The following is a 22,311-nucleotide window of genomic DNA, read 5'->3' on the forward strand; positions in this document are numbered from 1 at the left end:
GGGTTGTGCATTTGGGGTTTTTTTTACTTACATATTGCATTATCAACAAGTGTACATATGTATTAAAAGCCTTGTTTTAATGTCAAGTGGTTGGGAACAGATGAAAGGTTTCTTCTGTCCACAAACTCACCCTTGCTCTGTAGATACACACTGCAGCTACATATAGATACAGTGAATAATCACTTGGCTTTCATCTGCCTTTAAGGCTAAAGAATAGCAAAAACAATGTGTAAGAAAAAAAATTGCCAGGAGAACACTGTAAAAAATAAAAAAGCTGAAGCCAGGTAGCCAGAGTTTTTGGGAACTTTGGTTTGGTTTGGTTTTCAGTGACCTGCATTCTGGCTCTATACCATGTCCTTTGAAATAGTAAGTTTATAAAGTTCAAAACATGCAGCAAAACCCCAGCACTACCTGACTCCTAAACCAGATGTATTTAATAGGGACAAAAGCTTGACTTTCCTGTTTACTCTCTGCTTGTCAGGAAAGATGGGAAAGAGCCTGTGACTTTAAAGGCACACTAGTACAAGACAGAGAACAAAGAAAATGAGTGGAAGCAACACATAACTTAGTGAACAAGAAACAAATACCTATTTTGTCTCTTGAATGCCTTAAAGCATTCTTTTTCCTTAAAGCATTCTTTTTCCACCCTACAATGTTCTCACTGCAGAAGCCTTTTTAATGGTGCAGTTAGACCATTGTACTGGGAGTCATGGTTAGTGGTTCTATTTCTACCAAACCTTAGAGAGTAGCAGCGACTTTTGACAGTTTTACTCTGCTTCAGATTCTTCAGCTCTAACATGTGACACTTGATCTCCGGTGTGCTGAAACATTTCAAATTACTAAATACTAAAAACTTTTGAAGACAGTCCCAGGCATCTGCAAACTTTCCAGCTGTGAATTATTAGTTCCAAGTCTGGCTTTTAAGGTTTGCCTTATGCATATGTTGGCCACCTGAAAATTTACTGCCAATGCATTCTTCCACCCCATGTGAATTGTGCATAACAGACAACATGTTAATAGGACTGCTGCAGAAGAGATCTAGGAAGTTGTTGGGAGTTTCAGAGACTGTTTCTGTAGTACAGGACTGGGGACCTTCTATTCCTGCCCCTTGTTGTATTTTTTTAATCCCATGAGCTCAGCTATATACATGCTTAGTACTTTGACGCAATTCTAGTAAGTCACACAAATATACTTTTACTAATGGGTTCTGGTCTATCCTATTATGCAACAGTAAAAGCAAAGGTAAAATCCTTTTTTCAGCAGAAAAGGATTGACTAAAGAATTAGATTATTAAAGCCATAGCTGCATTTTTCTAGACTGAGTTAGGCAAAACAGAAGCTGGACAAGAATTGGGTCAGGGGTTCTGTTACCAGCTTTGCCTTTGACCTGATGATACAATAAAAGAGCATTTCTTTTTGTTGGGCCTCATATGAGAAGTGACATTGCATGGAAGACAAATGGAACTCTGCTCATGAAGTATCCAAGACCACCTGAATAACATTTGCAATTTGACAGTATTAATAATGTGACCATTGCAAATAAAGCATTGAAGAGATTGCACATTTATGGATCTATTTAGTTGTGCTGCAAAAAAGCCCAAACCAGGAATTCTGAGATATGATCTTTGTAAAATGCAAGTTATGGGTTCTCTTGTGTTCTATAAATTCAAAGACATTGAGAGAGTATTTCTGACAGGTGCTGTAGTGAAATACCTCTTAGAAACCCTAAGTATATAATGGAATCTGCCAATGGACAGTATGTCGTCTGGCATGTACTACTCACTAAATTACATTTTCCCCCTGTTCTTCTTACCACCTCTTCTCTCATTTTGCAGGGACAAAAATATACACAATTTAAGATCTTCCTTTAGAGGCAGAAGATAGAGATGTCTTGTTCTTAATGAGGTGTAGTATTAATTTGGTCCAGTCATTGTTAGACTTTTAGAATGCAGTGAGTGTCCTAAATGAACCCATGACTGTGCACTGACATAGTATTTTTGCACATGGTCTGTCATGCACAGGTAAATCTCTTTCGTGTATGAGAAAAGACAAAGTTATGCCTTTCCTAAAACCCATGCTCAAGTACTGTGGTCTATTACTGGAAATTCTGGAAGGTCATGTGTTCTGTAAACAAAGCTTTTATGGTAAAAAACATATAATTGATTTGAGAAAGGAAGCTGCTCCTTCCTTTATAATGAGAAAAACCCTGAAGGCCAGTGCTGAATAAACAGACTGAACTTGCTTTTTGAAGTAAGTTTCAATTACTGATTCCATGCTATTTATGGGATTTAACAACATGGATTGTAAATAAAGTTAACATTGATAAGAATAGTTACTTTAATCAGCATTTTATTTTTCTGACCTATGACTTTATTCCTACTGCCTTGTATTACACCAGTAATTTGTCATATAAGATTTATTGCCGTGAGAAGCCCATAATTTGCACATAGCTGTGTTTTGAAAGACATCAAACCAACCTCAGCTGTCCATGTTTTCAGTCGCAGTTCACCCTTAGTCTAGACCATTTAATACCACTGCGTATAAGAAAAAAAAAAGTTATTTTTTGATAAGACATGTATGCATTAAAATTCTGTTGCTTTCACAGCTGATTTTTGTTTTTAAAAACTAAAGTAAGAATAGACCTACACTGAAAGTCTTCTTTGGGCCCTTATGAAGGCTGTCACATATCAGCACATATTAAAGCAAACAAATTAGGTCTTCCTGCTGGAAGGAAAACTGATGCTTGGTCTGGCAAGGTGTTTTGAGTGTAGAACCATGATGAGCAAAATTCCCTATGAAACACTCAGGAGTGGGTTGGGTTTGGAGACAGTACAGCCACCTAACATAGCTGGGGCTCAGGGCAACACCGTGACTAACGCCAGCTAAAGCTGTACACAGGCTGCTAGGGCACTCCTGTACAACAAACACTGGACACAAAGGTATAAAAATAGATGACTTCACGGTGGAAACCGTGGTGTCTTACTTGCCCCATGGCTGACAAAGCGTTCACTCGCACCACAGGTTTGCCCGGGCCATGACGCTGCTGGTCGCTTTGTGGGGTTCCAACTCCTAGGGCCAAGCTGTAAGCACTGCGGGGAACCTCCTGAGAAAGACGCTATCGCCATAATAGGAGTTTTCATTGGCAGGACATCTGGGGAAGAAGCCTAAATATCGGTTCTACCTTTTCCCGGAGCTGGCCACAGAGCAGGTCTGCCCAAACGCGGCCCCCGTGAGGGAAGCGCTGCTGACGGCAGCCGTGGCCCAGACAAAGCGCACAAAGGATTTTTAAGGAAGAGGAGACAACAACCACACGCCCGCCACAAACGTGCTGCTCACCGCGGTAAGAGGACGAGACGAGCTGCTCGTTCAGAAGGAGCCACACCCGGGCCCGCCCCGGGGCAGGCGAGGGCGAAGCCACTCGAGGGCGCGCCCTCCGTGGGCGGGAAGGTAGCGGGGACTCCTCCTCCTCCTCCTGCCCAGAGCATCGGTGTGCGATGGGGCTGGGAGCGGGCCGGGAGGCTTAGCCCTGCTCTGGCCGGGAGCCATGCCCGCGGGGAACGGCACGGGCACCTCCAGCCGCCTGGAGCCCGCGGCCCCCGAGCAGGAGGTGCCGGGCGAGCGGCCTCTCTTCAGCGCCGGCACCTACGAGCTGCTGGCGCTGCTGGTCGCCACCATCGGCATGCTGGGCTTGTGCAACAACTTGCTAGTGCTGGTGCTCTACTATAAGTTCAAGCGGCTCCGCACGCCCACCAACCTCTTCCTCGTCAACATCAGTCTCAGCGACCTGCTGGTGTCGGTCTTCGGCGTGAGCCTTACCTTCATGTCCTGCCTGAGGAGCCGCTGGGTGTGGGATGCGGCCGGCTGCGTCTGGGACGGCTTCAGCAGCAGCCTCTTCGGTGGGTGCCGGGGCCGCGGGCGCCGCCTGTCCCTCCCTGTCCTGCTGGCTTCCTCCCCGCCCGCTTGTACCGCGGTGTCGCGCCCCGTTCCCGCTTCCCAACCGCCCCAACTGCCCCGTCCCGCTCCCTTGCCGGCCCCAACCGCCCTGTGCCCGCTTCCCAACCGCCGCATCCCTGCCTCTCCCGCGGGGCGCTCCGGCCGGGGGCTTCACTCGCCGCCCTGGCGGGGCGGGACCGGGCGCTTTTTGGTAAAAAAAGCGACAGTGCTGGAGAAAACGACCCGGAGCAAAAAAAAGAAATTCTTCGAGAATCAGTTTCTAGACCTCCAGCCCTTGCCGGTGTAACGGGACACTTAGGGAAAACGGCAGCAGCACTGTTAGAAGGGGTCTCGAGTTGACCGAGTGATGCGCAGAATTCATGAGCATAAACGACTCTGTTCTATAGGAGGAAGCGCTGCAATGCGTGGATAAGGAGCACGTATGACTCGGGGTGCAGGGTCAGCAGTGTCCCGCCTCCATGGAACAGGTGGAAAGCTGCTCCCCAGCAGCCTTCCCAGTGTCCCGACTTGTCTGTTTATAAAGCTATGTAGTGTGTGGCAGTGGCTTCAATTTCCTTGTCCATATGTGAAATTCGGGTACCATCTTTCAGTCATAACAGTGTCACACAGTTGGGCTTTGGGAAACCACTGATTCCCGTGAAGTTTTAGCACTGCAGAAGGAGTACTTACGCTATTTCTGTTTTCAAAACCTAGAAGCTCTTCACTGGTTTCCTCCCTTCTTCTTTTGCAGAAGTCTGCAGAAGAATAGGTTGCAGTCCAGCTATGCACATGGAGCCTGTTAAAAGGAATATGGCTTTTTGTTTACTGGTAAATGATGCTGCAAAAGAACAGGGTTGTGTTTCTAATGGTGAAGTAAATGTTTGGCTAGTCAGAAAAATCTAAAGCTCATGTCAGATACTGCTTTTTCTGGCAGAGGTGTATAAATTAGAGGTGGATCACACCGTACCCATGGGATGTGTATGCACTGAAAATTGGCTCTAAGGCGACACATTAAAGTCTTCAATAAGCTTTGTAGCTTTCCTGCACACATAATCTTTGTTTCACATGGCACTGTAGTCTGCCTTTTGTGGGCTACTGGGCAAAGATGCGTGGTTGCTCATGTTTGATTTGACTGCTGCTGTGTAGTCCAGCAAAAATCTTATGTCTTGAAAGTTATGGTGGGTGCAGGATGTAGTTAATAGTTTGTGCAGGGTTTGGTACTAGATGATTTCTGCAGTCAACAGCTCTCAGACTTTTGTGTAGCTGTTGTTGTCAGGGAAAGTACTAGAGAACCTCACTAGCATAAGGTTGTCTCCATCACTCAGCCTGTTCAAATTCTTGCAAAACTCAAGTGTCTGCCTCACAGATGCTGCCACACAACTGAACGTTAATCTTACACAGGGGACATAAAGTACAGTTCTGTTCCTACCTTTATCTTTTATATGTTATTATTTTTGATGGAGGCATTTTCCATATAGGTTCAAAAAATAAGATACATAGTAAGAGTAAAAAAAACCAGACTATAATAATCTTGTACCATCTTCTGAAATAGTAGAAATAGAAAGAATGAGGTATATAAATTGGCAAGGAAATTGCTTGATCACGTGACTTTTAATTTCTGTTTATTTTTAGGTGTGCTATGTAATTTGTTACTATAAATATATTCAGTGTTGATGCTTTCCTGCATCCCTCTATTTAAGAAATTTTCCGAAGAAATGTAGGCAAATTCATGGGCCTTATCTAGAGAGTAGTCAAGTTAGCATCAGTGGTTTGTAAAATTACATCTTCCTGTACTTGGTCACGCTATGTTCCTTTTCCATAATGTGTTTCATTGGGAAGAATTTTTTTATTACTATTATTATTAGAAAAGTGTGTGTTTGTGTGTAGTTGATCATATGGAAGTGGAGAGTAAATGCACAACTTAATGTTCAGGAGTGGTGCCTGAGTTTACCTTTTTCAACTGGCATGTAAAATAATAGAAAATATTTAATGTAGCTATTATAATTGAATGCTAATCTGATAAAGTGATGTCTAATTTTAACTTCCACAGCACTGTTTTCATACTATAATCTAGAAATAGAGAGATTGTTCTGTCCTGTTTTTGAAGATAAGTGGTTCCCCACCTGCATAGGAAAGCAGGGGCATGTCAATGCTGGGGAAAAAAAAGTATAAATGATGCCCTGCAGGTAGCATCATACTCTGCTTGCCATCTGGATTATTGCTACCATGGCTTCTATTTTCATTTTGTAATGTGTCTATGAAAAAAAAAGTAATTCGAAGGTTTTTTGTTTGTGTTTTTCTGTTTGGTAAATTTTTGTTGTTGTTTGGGGTTAGGTATTTTGGTTGGATTTTTTGTGGGTTTTTTTCTTTTTTTCTATTTTGGGGGGGGGGATTTTTTGGTGGGTTTTTTGGTTTTGTTTTTGCTTGCTTGTTTGTTTTTGGGTTTTTTTTCCCCCCAGTAGTGGTGAAGATACTGATTGAAGATTTCATTCAGAGTAACCAGGTATTATCTTAATGAATATACTTCTCTTGTATATAACAGACCAAGTCACCTATTATCTTGAGGTGATGGTAGTAGGAAAAGTACTGTAATGGAAGTCTTATGTGTGTATTACCTACAAGTGTTTCTCCAAGCATAACACTCTCCCCAGGAACTTTTGGGAGTACGAAGTACACTCATTGATCAGAAGACATACAAAATTGACATCTTTGAAAAGTGAAATTCTTATTAACTAAGCAGAGTACTTACAGCTTTGCAGTGTTCAATTGCTCAATAAGCCACAGTGACATAATAAAGATATTTCCAGAATAAAGTGGTGGTAGCTCTGATACCATGGATATGGAGTCTATGAAACCACAACAGATCATGTGAAATTACTTTAGTGGTGTGGATATGTCCTGGGGTTGGACCCAGTCTAGCTCATTTCATGTCAGATGACCAAAACCTCTTTATTTACAGCTTTGTGATTTCATGTTTGGGTATAAACTTGGACATTGCTACGTGAGCTTTCTGTGCCAGCCCTTCAAGTCTGAAGGCTGTCAGTCTTACTTTCCATCCTTATGCCTCTTTTTTAATTGGAAGAACAGCCCCTAAGACCCAATACTTGGTGTAAGTTGTTCTCTGCATGTGTTGACTTATAAATGAGAGGTTCCCCTGACAGTGGACAAGTTTGGGACAAAATATTAAATCTGCCTTTTTATTTATTTTTTTTTTTTTTAACATAGGATTTTCACTTCAAATTCAGAGCTAATTCTCAATGCATTTTAAAAATCAGATTCTTTCTAGTTACTGTAGTTAATCAGGAATCACTTTGAAAATCATGATCAAGCAGCTTCATTTTAAATCTTCACGTGTTGTTACAAGGTTTTTCCTCGTACTGTTTTGAAACTGAGATCAAGGTCTTTCTGTGTTCCTCTTAAGGATTTCAATATGATTAAATAAATAGGTGACATTTATGCTTAAAATAAACCAGTAGCATCTGTATTTTCAGAAGCCTTCATTACATAATAATGACAACTTCTTTTCCCTCTCACAGATATGAGGGCACTCTCTACACTTCTAATAATTTTGCATTGAAGAATTGAGCATTTTCTTTGTAAGAGTGCTTCTCATTTTGCCAGCCAGTTGGAGGCATGTTAAGATCCAGAACTTAGACACTGTAAGCAGATGTTCATGGTGTGAAACTTTTAAGTTGAGAAGATGGCAGCAGAACTACAGATGGTCTGTCCAGGAATAAATGGCTGGTTTTTGTGTTCCTCACAATAGTCTACTTTTGCATTATCATAACTTTATCATGAGACAAACCCATGTAGTAATATCTGCTCTTGAGTTGCATTGCACAGCTCAGAACCTGAGGTTTGTGCTACTGCCTAAGTTTTCTGTGACTTGGAAGATTTTTTTTGAGCCTTTAGAAGGTGCAGAGACCTGCTTGCTACAGTGCAAAATTGATCCTTTTGGCTACTGAACATCTGTCCTTGTCACACAAATAACAGTCCCTATTTTCTTTAACTCCTTAGAGTCTGAAGTCAAGATACTGTTTAGGTACATATGTCTCCATAGCAGAGGCCGCAAGAAGGGCTTTTTTTCTCTACTACAAAGCCATTCTTAGCACCTCATATATTAGTGTAGGGAAAATGACATGAATGATTACCTGACGAGTCTTAGTCTAAGCTTTCATGACGTCATTGTCTGTCTTAGACAATAATCCCCACCTAATTTTGTTTCACTGAGTTCCAGTGTTTATTTTGTAACAGGTGATGTATCCTGATGTGATATGGCAGCTGCTTCAATTAAGTGATGTATTTATACCAGGAGGGTCACCTTTCTATGGAGGTGTGCAGTCAACTCTATGCTGGTCCTACTGCGTCTGCCACCCTGTCTTTATGTAAAAAGCTTCTCTTTCCCTGTCTGTAGTCAACCAAGCACTAAGTAGTAGAGATCTGTGTAATCTCTTTATCTGATTTAGTAATAAAACTCCTATTTGGGAGGTGTGCTCTCTATCACTGACAGCATAGCTTTTTGGTTATAATTTCTAGAGAGGACAGCTGACAGCTAAACATACACAAAAGTCTTGGTTAGCAGACACAGATAATTTCTTTCTTCAGGTAAGAGGGTAATTGTGAAATACAGGGTCAGGATGTCATGATCTTTATGTGTATCTGCTGGCTTCTCACAGATATGCAAGGGTTTTTTTTAAATGATGGTAACTGTCATAACTTGATGTGCACAAGAGAAATTTGTGTACTGCTCACCCCCAGGCAGTGGATGTCTGCTTTAATGCCTTCTGTACATAGAAATAGGCCCTGAGGGTTTTGAGGTAAGCTAGTCTTATCACGTGGAGCGTACACACATAACCCCCGAGCATAAAGCACTTCAGCTACAAGTAATGGTAGCTAAACCATTGGCCAGTACTGGTGTTCTAACACTTTCTGATAAATTTCATTGTGCAAAGGAAGAAAGGAGTGGAAAAACTGGTTTATTACAGGAATGATCTCGAGGAACAGGAACCAAAGTTGTTTATCTGAGGCAGTTTCTTGACAGAAGGTTGCATAGTAAGGGTATACTCTGGGGTAGGCTTTATATTATTAAACCTTGTTTGTGATTGAAAGGCTACTCTTACTGAAGTGCGATTAGAGACCTCTGTCTGTTACTAACTGCAAGCTGTTTTTGTAAGGATAAAAAAACACTGCCAGATTTTAATGTAAAATTAAAAGTATTATGTCCCTTCTGGACAAATTACCATTGGTATACAGCAGCTAGATCTTGATGAGCTACCAAACCAGTGTTGATATCCGGGTGTATACTCCATTCAAGTAACATGAAATAGAGCATGGGAAAAATTGTAAGAGCTTTACAGACTGTACTTTCCTGTGAAAAGCTTCTGTGTGTACAGCTGAGGTTCTTTTATTTGTTTGTTTCAATGCAAGCTGATACCACCACCACACCCACCAAATACTGAAGTAAGGGTTAATTGCTTGAAAGTGTCTTGTGGACCTGGCTTCAGTTACACCCTGTTCATCTAAGGGTCTTCCCTGCACAGAGGCAGAGTGATGTGCTGTGCATTACCCTCTTGCATTACCCATGTATGTTATATGCCCTGATTTAATCTCGCTAAAAGTGTTTTCTATTGTTACTCAGCAGATAGTTTTAGGATCTTGTGTTACAAATAGCTGGAGGCTCAATCAACATGCTTTCAGCTTTAGCTTTTTTTTTTCCTCCAGAGTGAGTTAATCACTTGGAGTATTGAATCTGGAAGAGATGATTTATTTCACCATAATTTTATAGGACAGCTGCATATAAAATATAGTTGAAGTCTATTATGTCCAAGAGAAGTGATTTTTCCCCTGCCTAGATTTGAATGCAGATATTAAAATTGCTTGAAAAATTAGAAATGATGCATAGCTGGTGCTTAAAACTTACTGTAGTGCCTAACTGCTGAATTCAAATAGACTGGTTATGTATTTTTTAGTTCAAAACTGGAGAGTGAAACAGCATCTTTTCTTTCCATGGACAAGGAAGTTGCTTCTACTAAATTGCTGCTGTCTAGCTTTTCAGATGTGAAAAGAGGTGAGGAGGGGTTGCAGAAGGGTGGCTTTCTTCTGTGATTAGGTATACAAAATAGTTATTCAGCACTTGCATGTAGGGCAAGGATTAATTGATACAGAAAATAATATGTCCTTTGACAGAAGCCACGGTCTGTCTCAGAATTGGGTCTTACTTGCTACATTATGCTGTAGTTGCTCTATAGCAATTCTCAGTCTTTGGCAATATTTGATACCACCTCTGACCAAATTATAGGCCATGTTTGGGTCAGGGACTCAATATGAAAATAAGGTGTATCTTGCATGGAGAGGGCAGAAGCTGTTGTGATTATTCAAACTCGGTTAACACTTCAGTTCTGAAGGCACCACAATATTTTTCTTCTAATTAAGGATTATAAAGTCAGAATATACACATTGTATGGTACAATGCAGTATGGCTTAGCTGTGTTTTGCAGGCTCTGTGTTGACATACACTATGTAGCTTGAAGTATTTAATGATTTATCCAGAACTAGTATGTCTCCTTGAAAAGCTCTGAATACAGAAGAAATAATTATCACATATGATACATGATGAAATCTACACTAAAGGCAGTATTTTGGCAGAAAAACAAGACAAAATGGCAAAAATGAGGATTTTCCTAGTAGACATTCCTAAGTAACAAGAAGTAGCTTGTCACTGCTCTCTGATTCTGTGCAGCTGGCTACTGGAGAAGAAGAGGAGTTGCAACACAGAATTGCAAGCTAGTGGCTTAAACAAGAAGACACTTCAGTTTTGCTACATTTATCTGCAGGTTAAATGGGAATGACCCCATTTGTGCTAGGGTAATTGCCCAGGCTTAAATCAGAGCTAAAACTAGCATCATTTCCTAAACACAGAGAGTGTTTATGTTTATAATCAGCACTTACAGATAGGGGTATTCACTGAGATGAAAATCTATATGTCAGACATGACACTGTAAACACTGGGAATAAAATCTTTCTGAAAGAGTTAGAGTGGTTTTCTGGTAGAGTAAATCAACCCTCAGAACTTTGGGTCTTAGCCTCGAATCAAAATATGTAGATCTCCAGTACCTCAAGAAGCATAACAAAATTTGTTTCAGATAAAAGGTAAAAATTGGTTTGAAATGCACATTTTTGCTAAGAGGGAGCTAATATCCAAAAAATAAACATAATGTCTTTCTGTAACAGATTTGGTTTTTTAATCGGCACATATTTCATCATATTAAAATATGCAACTCAGAATTAAATCTAATAATTTCCAGAAAAGCTCCTAGAGAGGAGCGGGGGCAGGGAAGGAAGTAAAATTCATAGCTTTCCTCTGTACTAGACTACAGAAACTGAATGATACATAGAAAATGGAGCCATATGCGTGCATAAATCATATATATATTATGCTGTGACCTGCAGTTCCTGCCTCATGTCTGCCTGCTACCAGACATGCCTTGAATACCAACAGAAGAGGGATTTGCATTTTGTTGCATACTGTCCAACAGGCTGTCCAAGGTCCCCTTTACAGTTCAGGGAGGAAAATTCAAGTATGTCTTTGAAGAACAGTGGTTTCAGACTGAAAGGGGCTTTACAGAACATTGTTCAAGTATCTATGTGCACATACTGATTTTTAGAGATATTGAGCATCTAATGCCTTCCTTGAGAGTGTCAAGGACTCAGTAAATTATTGCTTCTGAGCACCTGTACTTTCAGTCAAGCATGCATGCTTTTGATTACTTTGTCATGGCTAGAATTCAGCACTCATAAAAGGGATGGGGAAGTATTAAGACCACACAGGGACATTAGTCATTGAACACCATTCAATGAGGGAAGGTGGTAAGGAGCAAAAGGTTGATTTAGGTATTCTGACTCATCATCCTGAGGAGCTGCTCTTTCTCTCCATGATCAGACAAAGCTGCAATGCTCTATAAGCAAACTGAGCCTTTAGTTGAGTGATGTGGATTTTCCACAATAAACGTGCCTGTGGATGACTATCATAACTGTCAGGTAAAATTCTGTAATTCCTAATCTTTGGGTAAGGGAAATGGAAGGGGAACTTGTTGCCTTACCTTGTGTTCAGGAAGTAGACCACATTTGCTTGAATAAAGCACTTCCCTGAGCCAGTGTAAGTGTAGAATAGTACCTGTAAAATCCTGTAGTCATTTTCTAATGCCTGCAAATACTTTGCTTAGATCCACATTGTTCAATGTATTTTCAGCATGTTAGGTTACAAAAAAGGGCATGAAGGACTACTGTTCAACTTCATTAAAAAAAAAAATCCCAATAAACCCACCAACAAACCCAACCTTAGGTCTTTGGAAACCTTCTGGCCCACATTTGCTAGTGCAATTTCAAGCTATGAAAGTGAAATTCTACAGCAACCATTTGTACAAGGAAAAAACCCCACAAAACTAAATGTGAAAGGTTACTGCATGTCCAACTATATCTACATCTTTTTGTGATGAAGGTTTAAAGATGACTAGAAAAAAGCACATAAAAAAATAAAAATTGTTTCATTTTAAAGAGATATATGGAAGAGTGTGGCGTGTTTTCTTTTAGAGTGGGAAATTCTCTTAATCAAGAAAGTGTTCTAAGCTCATCACATATAAAAAGGGAAATCTTTAATAACTGCAGCATAAAGTAACTTTCTTAGAATCCTAAAGGATATCCTACTGTGAGATACTTGGTTAATAATAAACTTCTTTTGCTGTTGAATACCTTGACGGAGAGGCTATGTGTTGCTCTAGATTTTGTTACTCTTTAGTTGCCTTCCTAAAATCCATGTTGCTGGTTCTTCTGTGCTGTTGTTAATTTGTCTTCATTAAATGTTTATCCTTTTTTCAAAGTGAGATCAGGTTTTTGCTGAATAAAAAATAATGGTTATTCTCTCTTTGGTAGTGAAATCTGCACAGTTAACCTTCTTACAGCTGTATAAGTGCACATTATGGCACATATGAATGTACTTGGAGAAATTAAATGCTCTGCATATGCATGAAAAAATACTTGTGCTTTGTATTAGATAAAATCTATACAGATTTAGACACAGGTATCTGTATAATCTCACAGAATGCTGTGAATTGTTGTTTATGAGCTTGATGACTGAATCATAACAGATTTCAGGGGTCTGGCAGTTGCCTTGATGCCTTTTCCTGGCATTTCCTCTTAAAATCAAGAGTCAAACACGGTTAGAAGGAAAAACGGGATTTTACCTGTGTATTTTTTTTAAGGATCCTTAGGTGCACCATGTCCAGGTGGAAAGCGCTGAAATGCACCCTGCAATGCCCACACACAATAGATCTGGTATATCATTATAGGTCTTACTAATTAGCATATCTATCAAAAATTCCCCAATGAGAGGCTCAAGTGAGCCCCCCCCCGAGGAGCCTTCCCCTGGATGGTTCTATCTTAGTTTACAGAATGTGTTCTGGAGAGGACCTTGGGGTCTGGGGCACACTGATCCCTAGCTACGAAGCTTCTAAAATGTTTAATCTCTTAGTTTGACGAACAAGTCCAAAAATGTAGACAAAAAACCACTAAGAATACAGAAGTTATAAAAAAGGTATAAAAGAAAAGGCAAAAAATCATCATGGCATCAGCCTGATGGGTAATTTGGTTTTTGATCATCAAGTGTTACAGACCATTGAAACAGAAATCCTTATATTCTAATCAAGACAGAATTGCCTCGACTTCACGAAATTATAGAAGTGTCTGGATAGGATAATACTGAGAGCTGAAGATAATGTGATTTCTGTCATAACATGTTAGTAATTGTGTACTCTGAGGTGGACAGAAAAGGAAGAGAGTGAATAAATAAACAAGGATTGATATTTTTATGAAAGCAGCACGATAGAAAAGGACACTCAAAATAACTGAATGTCTTTCAGATGGGACACCTTCAGCAATGTAATGCATTGCCTTCCTGGTTCTTTTTGGAATGCAAAGACTTCCAGAATGTCTTGAAATAAATTGGAATTATTCTATTTGTTTTGTACATATTAAAGGTGCACATCTATGCTTTCATTTGCCGAAGGCTTTCTTTAATTTCAGTCTCAGCTCTCAATTCTAAGTTTCTAAGAGATTTTTTTATTGCTGATTATCTCAGTTTTAGATGATAGCTTTTTCTTTTATAAACCCTAAACAACAACAGCCAAAAGAAACCACAAACCCCAAAGGAATGCGTAACAACAAACCCTACAACTGCCAGCAGAAAAAACCCCAAACCTTGGACCATGATATCTCACTTAATGAAGTAATGTTTGGGAAGAAGTATTGGCTTGGTCTCTTTTTTTACCTTGTCCCACTTCTTAGCCATTGTACATCATGGATCAGACATCAGCTTCTTCCTCTGAGTAGTTTGAAGTTGGTGATTCTGTTTGGCTTAATAGTTAGTGAGTAATGCACTGTCACCCAAAAATCTTACTGAGATTAAATTCATAATATGAGCTAGGTAATTTTGAATTAACCTGCTAACAAAGGAAACATTTTTCAAGAGGCGTTCAGTCCAATTTACAGTATTTGTGAATAATTTGATTTTCATTATCTTTTTTTACAGGAATTGTTTCAATTATGACTCTCACTGCTCTTGCCTATGAACGCTACATTCGAGTGGTCCATGCGAAGGTGATTGACTTCTCTTGGTCTTGGCGGGCTATCACATACATCTGGCTGTACTCACTAGCCTGGACTGGAGCGCCTCTTTTGGGCTGGAACAGATACACACTGGAAATTCATGGATTAGGTTGTTCGGTGGACTGGAAGTCAAAAGACCCTTATGATACCTCCTTTGTGCTCCTTTTTTTCCTTGGCTGTCTAGTAGCACCTGTTGGGATCATGGCCTATTGCTATGGTCATATTCTGCATGCAGTAAGAATGGTAAGTTAGTTCAAATAAGACTTCCCTTAATGTAATACTATCAGTGAAAAGTATTGAAGCTGTAAATTTGCACTCTTACTTCCCATTCAAACTTCTGAATGTTTGATGTTCATCTATGCCAGGTACCACTAGAAAGGTTGTAGGGTTGGGAGAGAACCAGCCTAGAGCTACCGAGGTCTATTTGTTATGTGGTTTTACTGGGAGGAAGTAGGGAACTGCTTATGCTTACTAATCCACATCAGATCCCCACCTGAAAATTCAGTTCAAATCCTTAGTATGAAAAAGCGTTACTGATTCATATTCTGTGGGTAGTTAGTCTGGACTCATTCAAGTTTATGGTCAACAGTATTGGCACAACAGATAATTTGTGGAGTATGTTCATGTGCATGTCTTATCTTTTCCTTATTTTATGACTGAGGTAACATGGCAACCTGCTGCCTAGTATTCTGCTTTAGAGATTTCATAATTTTAGAGTAAAAAACTATGTGGCAAAGCAGTACAGAGAAATCTATTTATGAAATTTTCTTTTCTCTAAATATTTCTGATGACACAAATCTACAGGATTGTCTGAGTAGTCAGATAAAGGACCACTAATGTAAACTGAAATTGCTTATGCCAGTAGCTGAGCACAAGTTATTTTTCTAAAATGCTTATAACTGCAGCGTGCTTTGTTACATCTGCAGCATGATTTGTTGTTTTCTAGTAGATTGGCTATTCTGTGTTTTCTCAGCTTGTATTTTTACACTTAATGTAGAGAATAAGAGTCTGAGAAACATGATGTAAACTTCCAGAAGATTGTGGTTTATAAGATAAGGTGTATGGTGTCTGTGCCTTAAACTAAAAGAGTGAATCAGTTACTTATAAATAAATGTAGAACTATTCAGGTTCAAGTAAAACAAAAACCTATTTTATTTTACGATCTTTTTTCCTCTACAGCTTCGCTGTGTAGAAGATTTCCAGACGGTTCAAGTCATCAAGCTTCTAAAATATGAGAAGAAGGTGGCTAAAATGTGTTTCTTGATGATCTCCACGTTCCTTATTTGTTGGATGCCCTATGCAGTGGTCTCCCTCTTGATAACGTATGGCTATAGCAACCTTGTAACTCCAACAGTAGCTATCATCCCATCTTTCTTTGCCAAGTCAAGCACTGCTTATAATCCAGTTATCTATATCTTCATGAGTAGAAAGGTAGGTACATGAAAGGTTTTCTTGTTTGAATTATTAGTAGCCAGTATCACAGTTGTGGAATTTAGGTCTGATATCCTTTAATCTGAAAAATTATTTAAAAATTTGAACATCTAGGGTAAATGATGACAATGTAGAAGAAGTAGAGTCCATGATGGTGCTTAAATACCACCAGATTAGGAATTTAATTTGCTTATATGTGAATTTAAACATTTAACTTGCATGAAAGGGACAGGAAAGAGTGTCAGAATTCAAATGTCTGCTTTTGACAGTTTACCCATGAAATGGACTGCAACTAGAAGACCTCATCTGAATCACTCCCTTACCACAGTAGAACTCCATCAGAGAAAATTTAGAATAATGAGTGTCTGGGTTTTAGCAATAAAAAATCTTGCCTCTGACTTCTGTGTTATAGCAACACAAGGACTGAAATTGGAAGTGTAACATGCACATTGTAAACTTCTGAAACCAAGGTAGTATAAAGACATCTGGTGTTTAATAGAATCCCTTGACAAAGGGTAAAAAAACTGAATGATTGCTGGAGGGATTCTCTTGGGTTTTCCTTACCTTTAAGCTCATTATATATGAGATGGAATTTTCTGTGGTTTCCTACACTGGCTTGCAGTTGCTGGGCAGCAGCCTGGGCCAGCCAGCAGCCTGTAGGGACAAGGCAGCCAAGTCAGTGGGTCCAATCAGCCACGTGGGCAGCCAAGCAAAGGCTGCAGTGCAGCTCAGCTCAGGACCAAGGGCAAGGGGGAGCTTCAATGCTTTCCTGAGTAAAAGCAGGAGGCCTCTAATGTGGCATCTAGCAGTTTCTTCCCCCACAGCTCATTTCACAGCAGAATGATCCACAGTTACACAGCTGCACAATATCAGAGTTGTCCTGGATATGGGAAGCTAGCAACAGTCATGTTCAAAAAGACTTTTTCAACAGAGTGGCTTTTTAAATACATTGGCACTGACTCTGTACCTAGTTGTCAGGCTGAGTAGTATATCTAAAAACATTTCGTGGGTTCTGATACCCAGCAGCAAATCAAACCGGTACCAGGTGTAATGCCAGTAAAGATACAGCCAGGATAAGAATCAATCATCTGAACACACTTATTGGAGATGCATTGTGAAGTATTTTTCTCTTGCCTCTAATTCCAGATTAGAACCAAAATTTTAGTATTTTTTCTTAATTTTTTAGGGTTATTTTGCCCTCAGAAGGAATCCTAAAATGGGTTCTCTATAATAGCCTTCCTTTATCTGCTCTGTTCTAACATGCTTGTACTTTCTAACTTCTGCACTACTCCGAGGTAGACCATTACCTCTGGAGTTGTCAAGGCTTCCACATGACCATTCTTTTGCACCAGATTATCTTTTTCTGAGATCTTGTAATTAGCTAAGTTCATTTCCCAACAGGACCGACCTATTGTCTTCCCTGTGTCAGAGTAGGATTAATTTTCCACAGCAAAACCTTGTTCCAACTTGACATGTCAGATTGCTTCTTGCATGGTATCTGGGCAAACAGAGGCACTGGCCATGCAGGATAGTACAGAGTAATCCTTAACTCAGGTAAATGGAAGGCTGTCAAAAAAATGTCCTAGCCCCTTTTCTGAGAAAAAGTGCATTATTTCCCACCTGCTTCCAGATGTTTGTTGTGTGTGGGGTTTTTGTTGTTTTTGTTTGGGTTGTTTTGATATTTTGGTTGGTTGATTGAAGTCTTCATCATACATTCCAGGCAAGTCTTGTTACAGATTATTAAACAAAGGGGAAGTTGCCCACTTATTTCTGGTAAAAACAGAGATCTTCCCCAAAGGATCATATTTGAGCTTTAAATGTGTGTGACTGAAGGAACGCATCCTTTAACCCTCATACCTGGATCTTTGTTTTGTTGAAGGGGAGACCACAATTAGAGAATTAATACAGTACTACTACTCAAATTTTCATTCTATGTGCTGGTATGAGCTTTCACTGAATACCTCACATTATTTAGTCACACAGCAGAACAGACTTCCTATGTCATATGTAGCTGCTAGTTAGCTGAAAGACTTCTGTTCCTTCCATATTCAATGGGAACATTTGACTTCTTTGTTACTAACCACTGAAATCTCATTTTACATCTGTGACATTAAATGCTTATTTTAAAATTCCAGACCCTGGAGTTACTTAAAAGGAAGAAAACATCTCTTTGTATCCCCTTCCTCCCCTTGTTCCTTCCCTCTGTATTCTCCTGTGAAGTGTTTGTGAGAATATTCTTTCCCTGCTGGATCAAATGTGTAACTTTTGAATATGGAAATACAATTATAGCACGCTTTGGAACCTAGTCCTCTTGCCTTTTGCAGATTGTGGATTGCAGATCTTGTGACTGGTAAAATACTCAGTTGCATTTCAGTGCCCTCTGTTGGCTCGGTGATCCTATTCAGATGTAGAGGGAAAAAGTACCCACTACAAAGGCACCGTGTTTTGTTGCTGAAACTAACTCAGAAGTTATGCAGAAGTCTCTTAGTTTGAGTCATTTACTGTACCGTGCCTTTCACTGGCTTGTGCGTGGTAGTGAATACTTAGGAGGCTGAACCTTACTCTCTTTATTCTCTTTGCAGTTTCGACACTGCCTTTTGCAACTCCTGTGCTTTCGCCTGATGAGATTCCAGAGGACGATAAAAGAGACACCAGCAACAGGGAGTGACAAACCAATACGACCAATAGTTATGTCTCATCAGAAAGCAGGGGACAGGCCAAAGAAGAAAGTGACTTTCAGCTCTTCCTCTGTCATTTTTATTATCACCAGTGATGACACTGAGCAAATAGATGACAGCAGTAAACACAACGAGACAAAAGTAAATGTCATCCAAGTAAAGCCACTGCAGGGATGAACTGAAGAGACATGAGAATGAGATGGATTTCAGCCAGTAGACTGTTGAGGCTGGAGACTGGTTTCAGTGGCAATGTCTGTGGGCTGCCAAAGGAAACTATATTCTTAAGCTGTGAAATACTGAAGGGATTCAGCATCTGAAGCTCTCCACGTAGTTCACTTTCGGTCACAGTACGGAAATCTCTGCTAAAATCGTTGATGGATGTCATTACTCTAAATTTTCTTAAAGCATATTTTATGATTGCCATTCAGAACTTTTGGTATTTTAATGTTTTCTGTATACTGAGCCTTCAGTGAATAATTAAATGGATCTTATTTATATAATTTTGTTCTTGGTGAAATATTTTTTTCCCCACCAACTAGGACATGATCTGATACTGTTGCTTGTTGGATACATCTTGAAGGGAAGTACTAGGTCCTGAGAAAAAAATAGTATTTCAGTATTTCAGTTAACCTTTCTAAAGAACAAGTAGAGGGTTTGTAAACAGAAACTACCCACTGTTCAGATTTATGAAGATAAAATTTGAGTAATTAACAATAACAGTGTGCAATTCTTCATTAATTGATGTACAACATATTTACCACACTGACAATCATGTAACAGTATATGAAAACTAAAAACTAGCAGTTGTGGTAAATTTCTTATCTTAGCTACTCTGTTTGAAGGGCAGTGAAATGAGCCAAAACTTCATGAAATGATTTTCATTGAAATGGCAAGATTTCGTTTCCTTTCATGAAAGGAAAGGAAATGAGAAATCAAGGAATGAAGTGAAATGGAAAGACAAGAAAGGAAATATAAGGAAATGAAATGAAATTGAAAAAAAAGAAAATTCTTAGGAGAATTTTGAAACGGAATGGAATGAAGTACCATGAAATGAACCAAAACTTCATGAAGTGATACTCATTGAAATTGCAAGGTTTCATTTCCTTTCATGAACTGAAGAAATTTCATCACAGCAGGGTACCGAGATTGCTCACTGTACACTTTTGGAATCTGGGACAGCCATGGTGATGGGGATCGCAGCAGCAGCCACAAGTTGCCATTAGGGTTTGGGTTAGGCTTCAGAGAGCTGCAGGGCCTCCAGAGACACTGGCAGCCAAAAAGGCAGTGCAAAGGCATCACAGCAGGGTGGCAGCATTGCCAACTCCACTCTTCTGAATCTCTGCCCCCTCTGGTGATAAGGACCCCTGCCACAGTGCCAAGCTGCCTTTGGGGTTAGAGTTAGGGTTGAGAGAGTAAAGGAGCCTATAGCTCCTGGAACACTGGGGCTGGAAAAGGCTTGTCAAGGCGATCCCCACAGGGCCCCAACTTAGCTGCTCCTACAGCAGGGTATATAATTAATGAAGATTTTAGATAAACTAGTTGGTAAGAACATTCATGATCCTGACATGCAAAGGGAAGTTATGGGTGTGGTGAGTACCATAATAACCTCAGAGCAAATTAATTTCTCTTAGGGATGTTTCATTGATATCATGCATTACTAGAAAAATACATATGATGATTTAGCTAAAATACCATTTTTAATCTGCAAATGCAGAGGCCTCAGTTGGCTTGTTGCCTCCCAGCACCTGGTGTGTCAAGACTCTCTTGGGAGGCATTTCAGCATCTCCTCTGTGCTGGGGAAGGGATCCCCTCTCACCCTGTGTTTTGAGGCAGTCATGAATCCTGAAGCTGTGCCCACTGACTTACCCGTGCTGGGGCTTCTGCTGCTGTGCTGGATCCCATGGAGGCAAGACACTGCGGAATGGGAACAGATCTGCTGCACAGCCATGTGACCTTCCTCCTTTTTCAGCTCCCAGCAGAAACTAGATTTGTGCTGAGTGTATCTAACTTCATTGCAGAAGAGTTGGGCCTTATACTACTATGACTGTTTTTTATCACAATGATTACATCAGTCAGGAGATCAGTATTCACAAGCATACCCTTTTTGCTCTTGTCCCCTGCATAACATCAGTCTCCTGCTGCTGTTTCCTGCTAGAATACTGCATCAGCTAAGTGAAGTGGATATGCAACCACTATACTGTGCTAAACCACCCAGAAAGAACAGCTTTTAAGAATACACTTATCCTTGGCTTATATAAACAACCTTCAGCTCAAGAATGGAATTTGAATGTCTAATATCCAGAGGTAAGAGATGAGAAAAACCTGGCTATGACGATGGAAGATTTCACAAACTCATACTCGATGCACATGCAAACATCTCAGTTTGAAAATATCTGCAGTCAGGTATTTCTTTTGTCAGTCTGTGTCACCACAGTTAGAGAGTGTTATTTGTTGTCTCTCAAGAAGGAAAAAAGGAGGGGCGTGAGGCTGGAACTGTCCCGGAGAATGGGAATGCCTGTTCCTGCTGCTGCTTAAGGTTGGCAGTAGGTGCCCCTTTGGGGTTGGACCGGTACTGGCACATGCCCCCGTCCCTCCCTCGGTGGCAGCAAAAGCGGGATGAGAAGCAAGAGGGAGAAGCGCACAGCTGATCTCCGTTTTTTTTTCTGCCGCAGGCAAGCGCTGCAGCCTTTGAGTTCCACTTGCCTGATGCCCAAGGCTGCCTTGCCTGCTGCTCTGACCTGGCTCTACATTCCATTTATCCAGCTCAAATAAAAAGAGTGCTTTTTTCTTGCTCTCTCCTGACCAGATTAGTATTGAAAAAAAACTTGTAACACGTTAAATCTGAAGAGGAAATTAACTGATTTTTAGTACAAAAGAGAAGGCACGTTATTAACAGACTTGGCATGAAGCGTTGCCTGGCCCTGGCCCTTTTCCCTCGCGTTTCCTTGCATTTTCCAGCAGTGTTTGCGCTCCCTCTTGTGGCTTGCTCAGCCCGGTACCTGCTGACTGAATAATGAGCCTGGCTTCCTAAAAACCTGTTTTTCTTGCATATTTCCTCTGCATATGGGCAGATTCACTGTTTCATGTCTATTGTATTTTGTTTATATTGCATATACTTCTGTCTTTGAAAAAGTATAGGAAATAGATATCTGTAACTAATAGGAAAGGCCTGTCGTGATAATTTGAGGACCTTATGCCTTTGCACATTCTGGAGAATGCAGCCAGATAGGCTGGTTGTATAGATTGTGTAGGCATGGTGCTGGAGCAGCATATTAAAGTGCTTCCAAATCAATTTTTAGCCTTGCTGAGACTTTCTCCAGGTGAAGGTAAGACTCCATCTGTTACTTCTCAAAGCAGCCTGATGTCCACTCTGCGGAGGAATAAAGTGTATGTGTATTGATTAGCCATGCTGGTTTTCACCAGTCTATCTTCATAGATAAATGATTGAGACTGAGGCCAGGATAATAGAATTATTAAACCTTACTTAATAGGCTTTCTGGTACCCTCTTTTTTATCTGTGTTAACTGAATTTCTGTTATAATAGTGGGCTTCCAGGTGTAACAAAACAGGATTTTGTTTCTGTGATGGATGGACCTGAGAGAGTAACGAGA

At 40.3% G+C, this 22,311-nt stretch overlaps 2 protein-coding genes across 12 annotated transcripts in view; one reads left to right on the top strand and one right to left on the bottom strand.

Moving 5' to 3' along the window:
- Positions 1-4,033, bottom strand: part of WDR64 (WD repeat domain 64) — a 70,497-nt gene extending 66,464 nt beyond the window's left edge. For 3 of the 11 annotated variants that reach the window (XR_006014232.1, XM_042017176.1, XM_042017171.1), the window contains exons 1-2: positions 3,336-3,471; positions 2,477-2,533 (exon numbers count right to left, since the gene is read on the bottom strand). The gene's annotated coding sequence lies outside the window, so the exon portion shown is untranslated. Of the gene's footprint in view, positions 1-2,476; positions 2,534-3,335; positions 3,473-3,815 lie in introns of those variants that run through there. The other 8 variants (XM_042017184.1, XM_042017181.1, XM_042017175.1 and 5 more) reach the window with 6 other exon arrangements.
- On the top strand, positions 3,453-21,861 carry OPN3 (opsin 3). Its single transcript, XM_042017189.1, has 4 exons — positions 3,453-3,895; positions 14,515-14,834; positions 15,771-16,022; positions 18,605-21,861. The coding sequence occupies exons 1-4, from the start codon at positions 3,544-3,546 to the stop codon at positions 18,875-18,877; spliced, it is 1,197 nt and encodes a 398-aa protein (XP_041873123.1). The 5' UTR covers positions 3,453-3,543; the 3' UTR covers positions 18,878-21,861.
- Positions 21,862-22,311: the final 450 nt, after the last annotated feature.

The sequence above is a fragment of the Corvus kubaryi genome, unplaced genomic scaffold (assembly GCF_017639235.1).
Source record: "Corvus kubaryi isolate FWS band 111438036 unplaced genomic scaffold, C.kubaryi_AGA036_p1.0 split3-73, whole genome shotgun sequence".
Taxonomy (NCBI): domain Eukaryota; kingdom Metazoa; phylum Chordata; class Aves; order Passeriformes; family Corvidae; genus Corvus; species Corvus kubaryi.

Coding starts and splice junctions, on each gene's coding strand:
- OPN3 (XM_042017189.1), top strand. CDS start 3,544: ATGCCCGCGGGGAACGGCACGGGCACCTCCAGCCGCCTGGAGCCCGCG. Junction 14,835..15,770: donor TTCTGCATGCAGTAAGAATG/GTAAGTTAGTTC, acceptor TTTCCTCTACAG/CTTCGCTGTGTAGAAGATTT. Junction 16,023..18,604: donor ATATCTTCATGAGTAGAAAG/GTAGGTACATGA, acceptor TTCTCTTTGCAG/TTTCGACACTGCCTTTTGCA.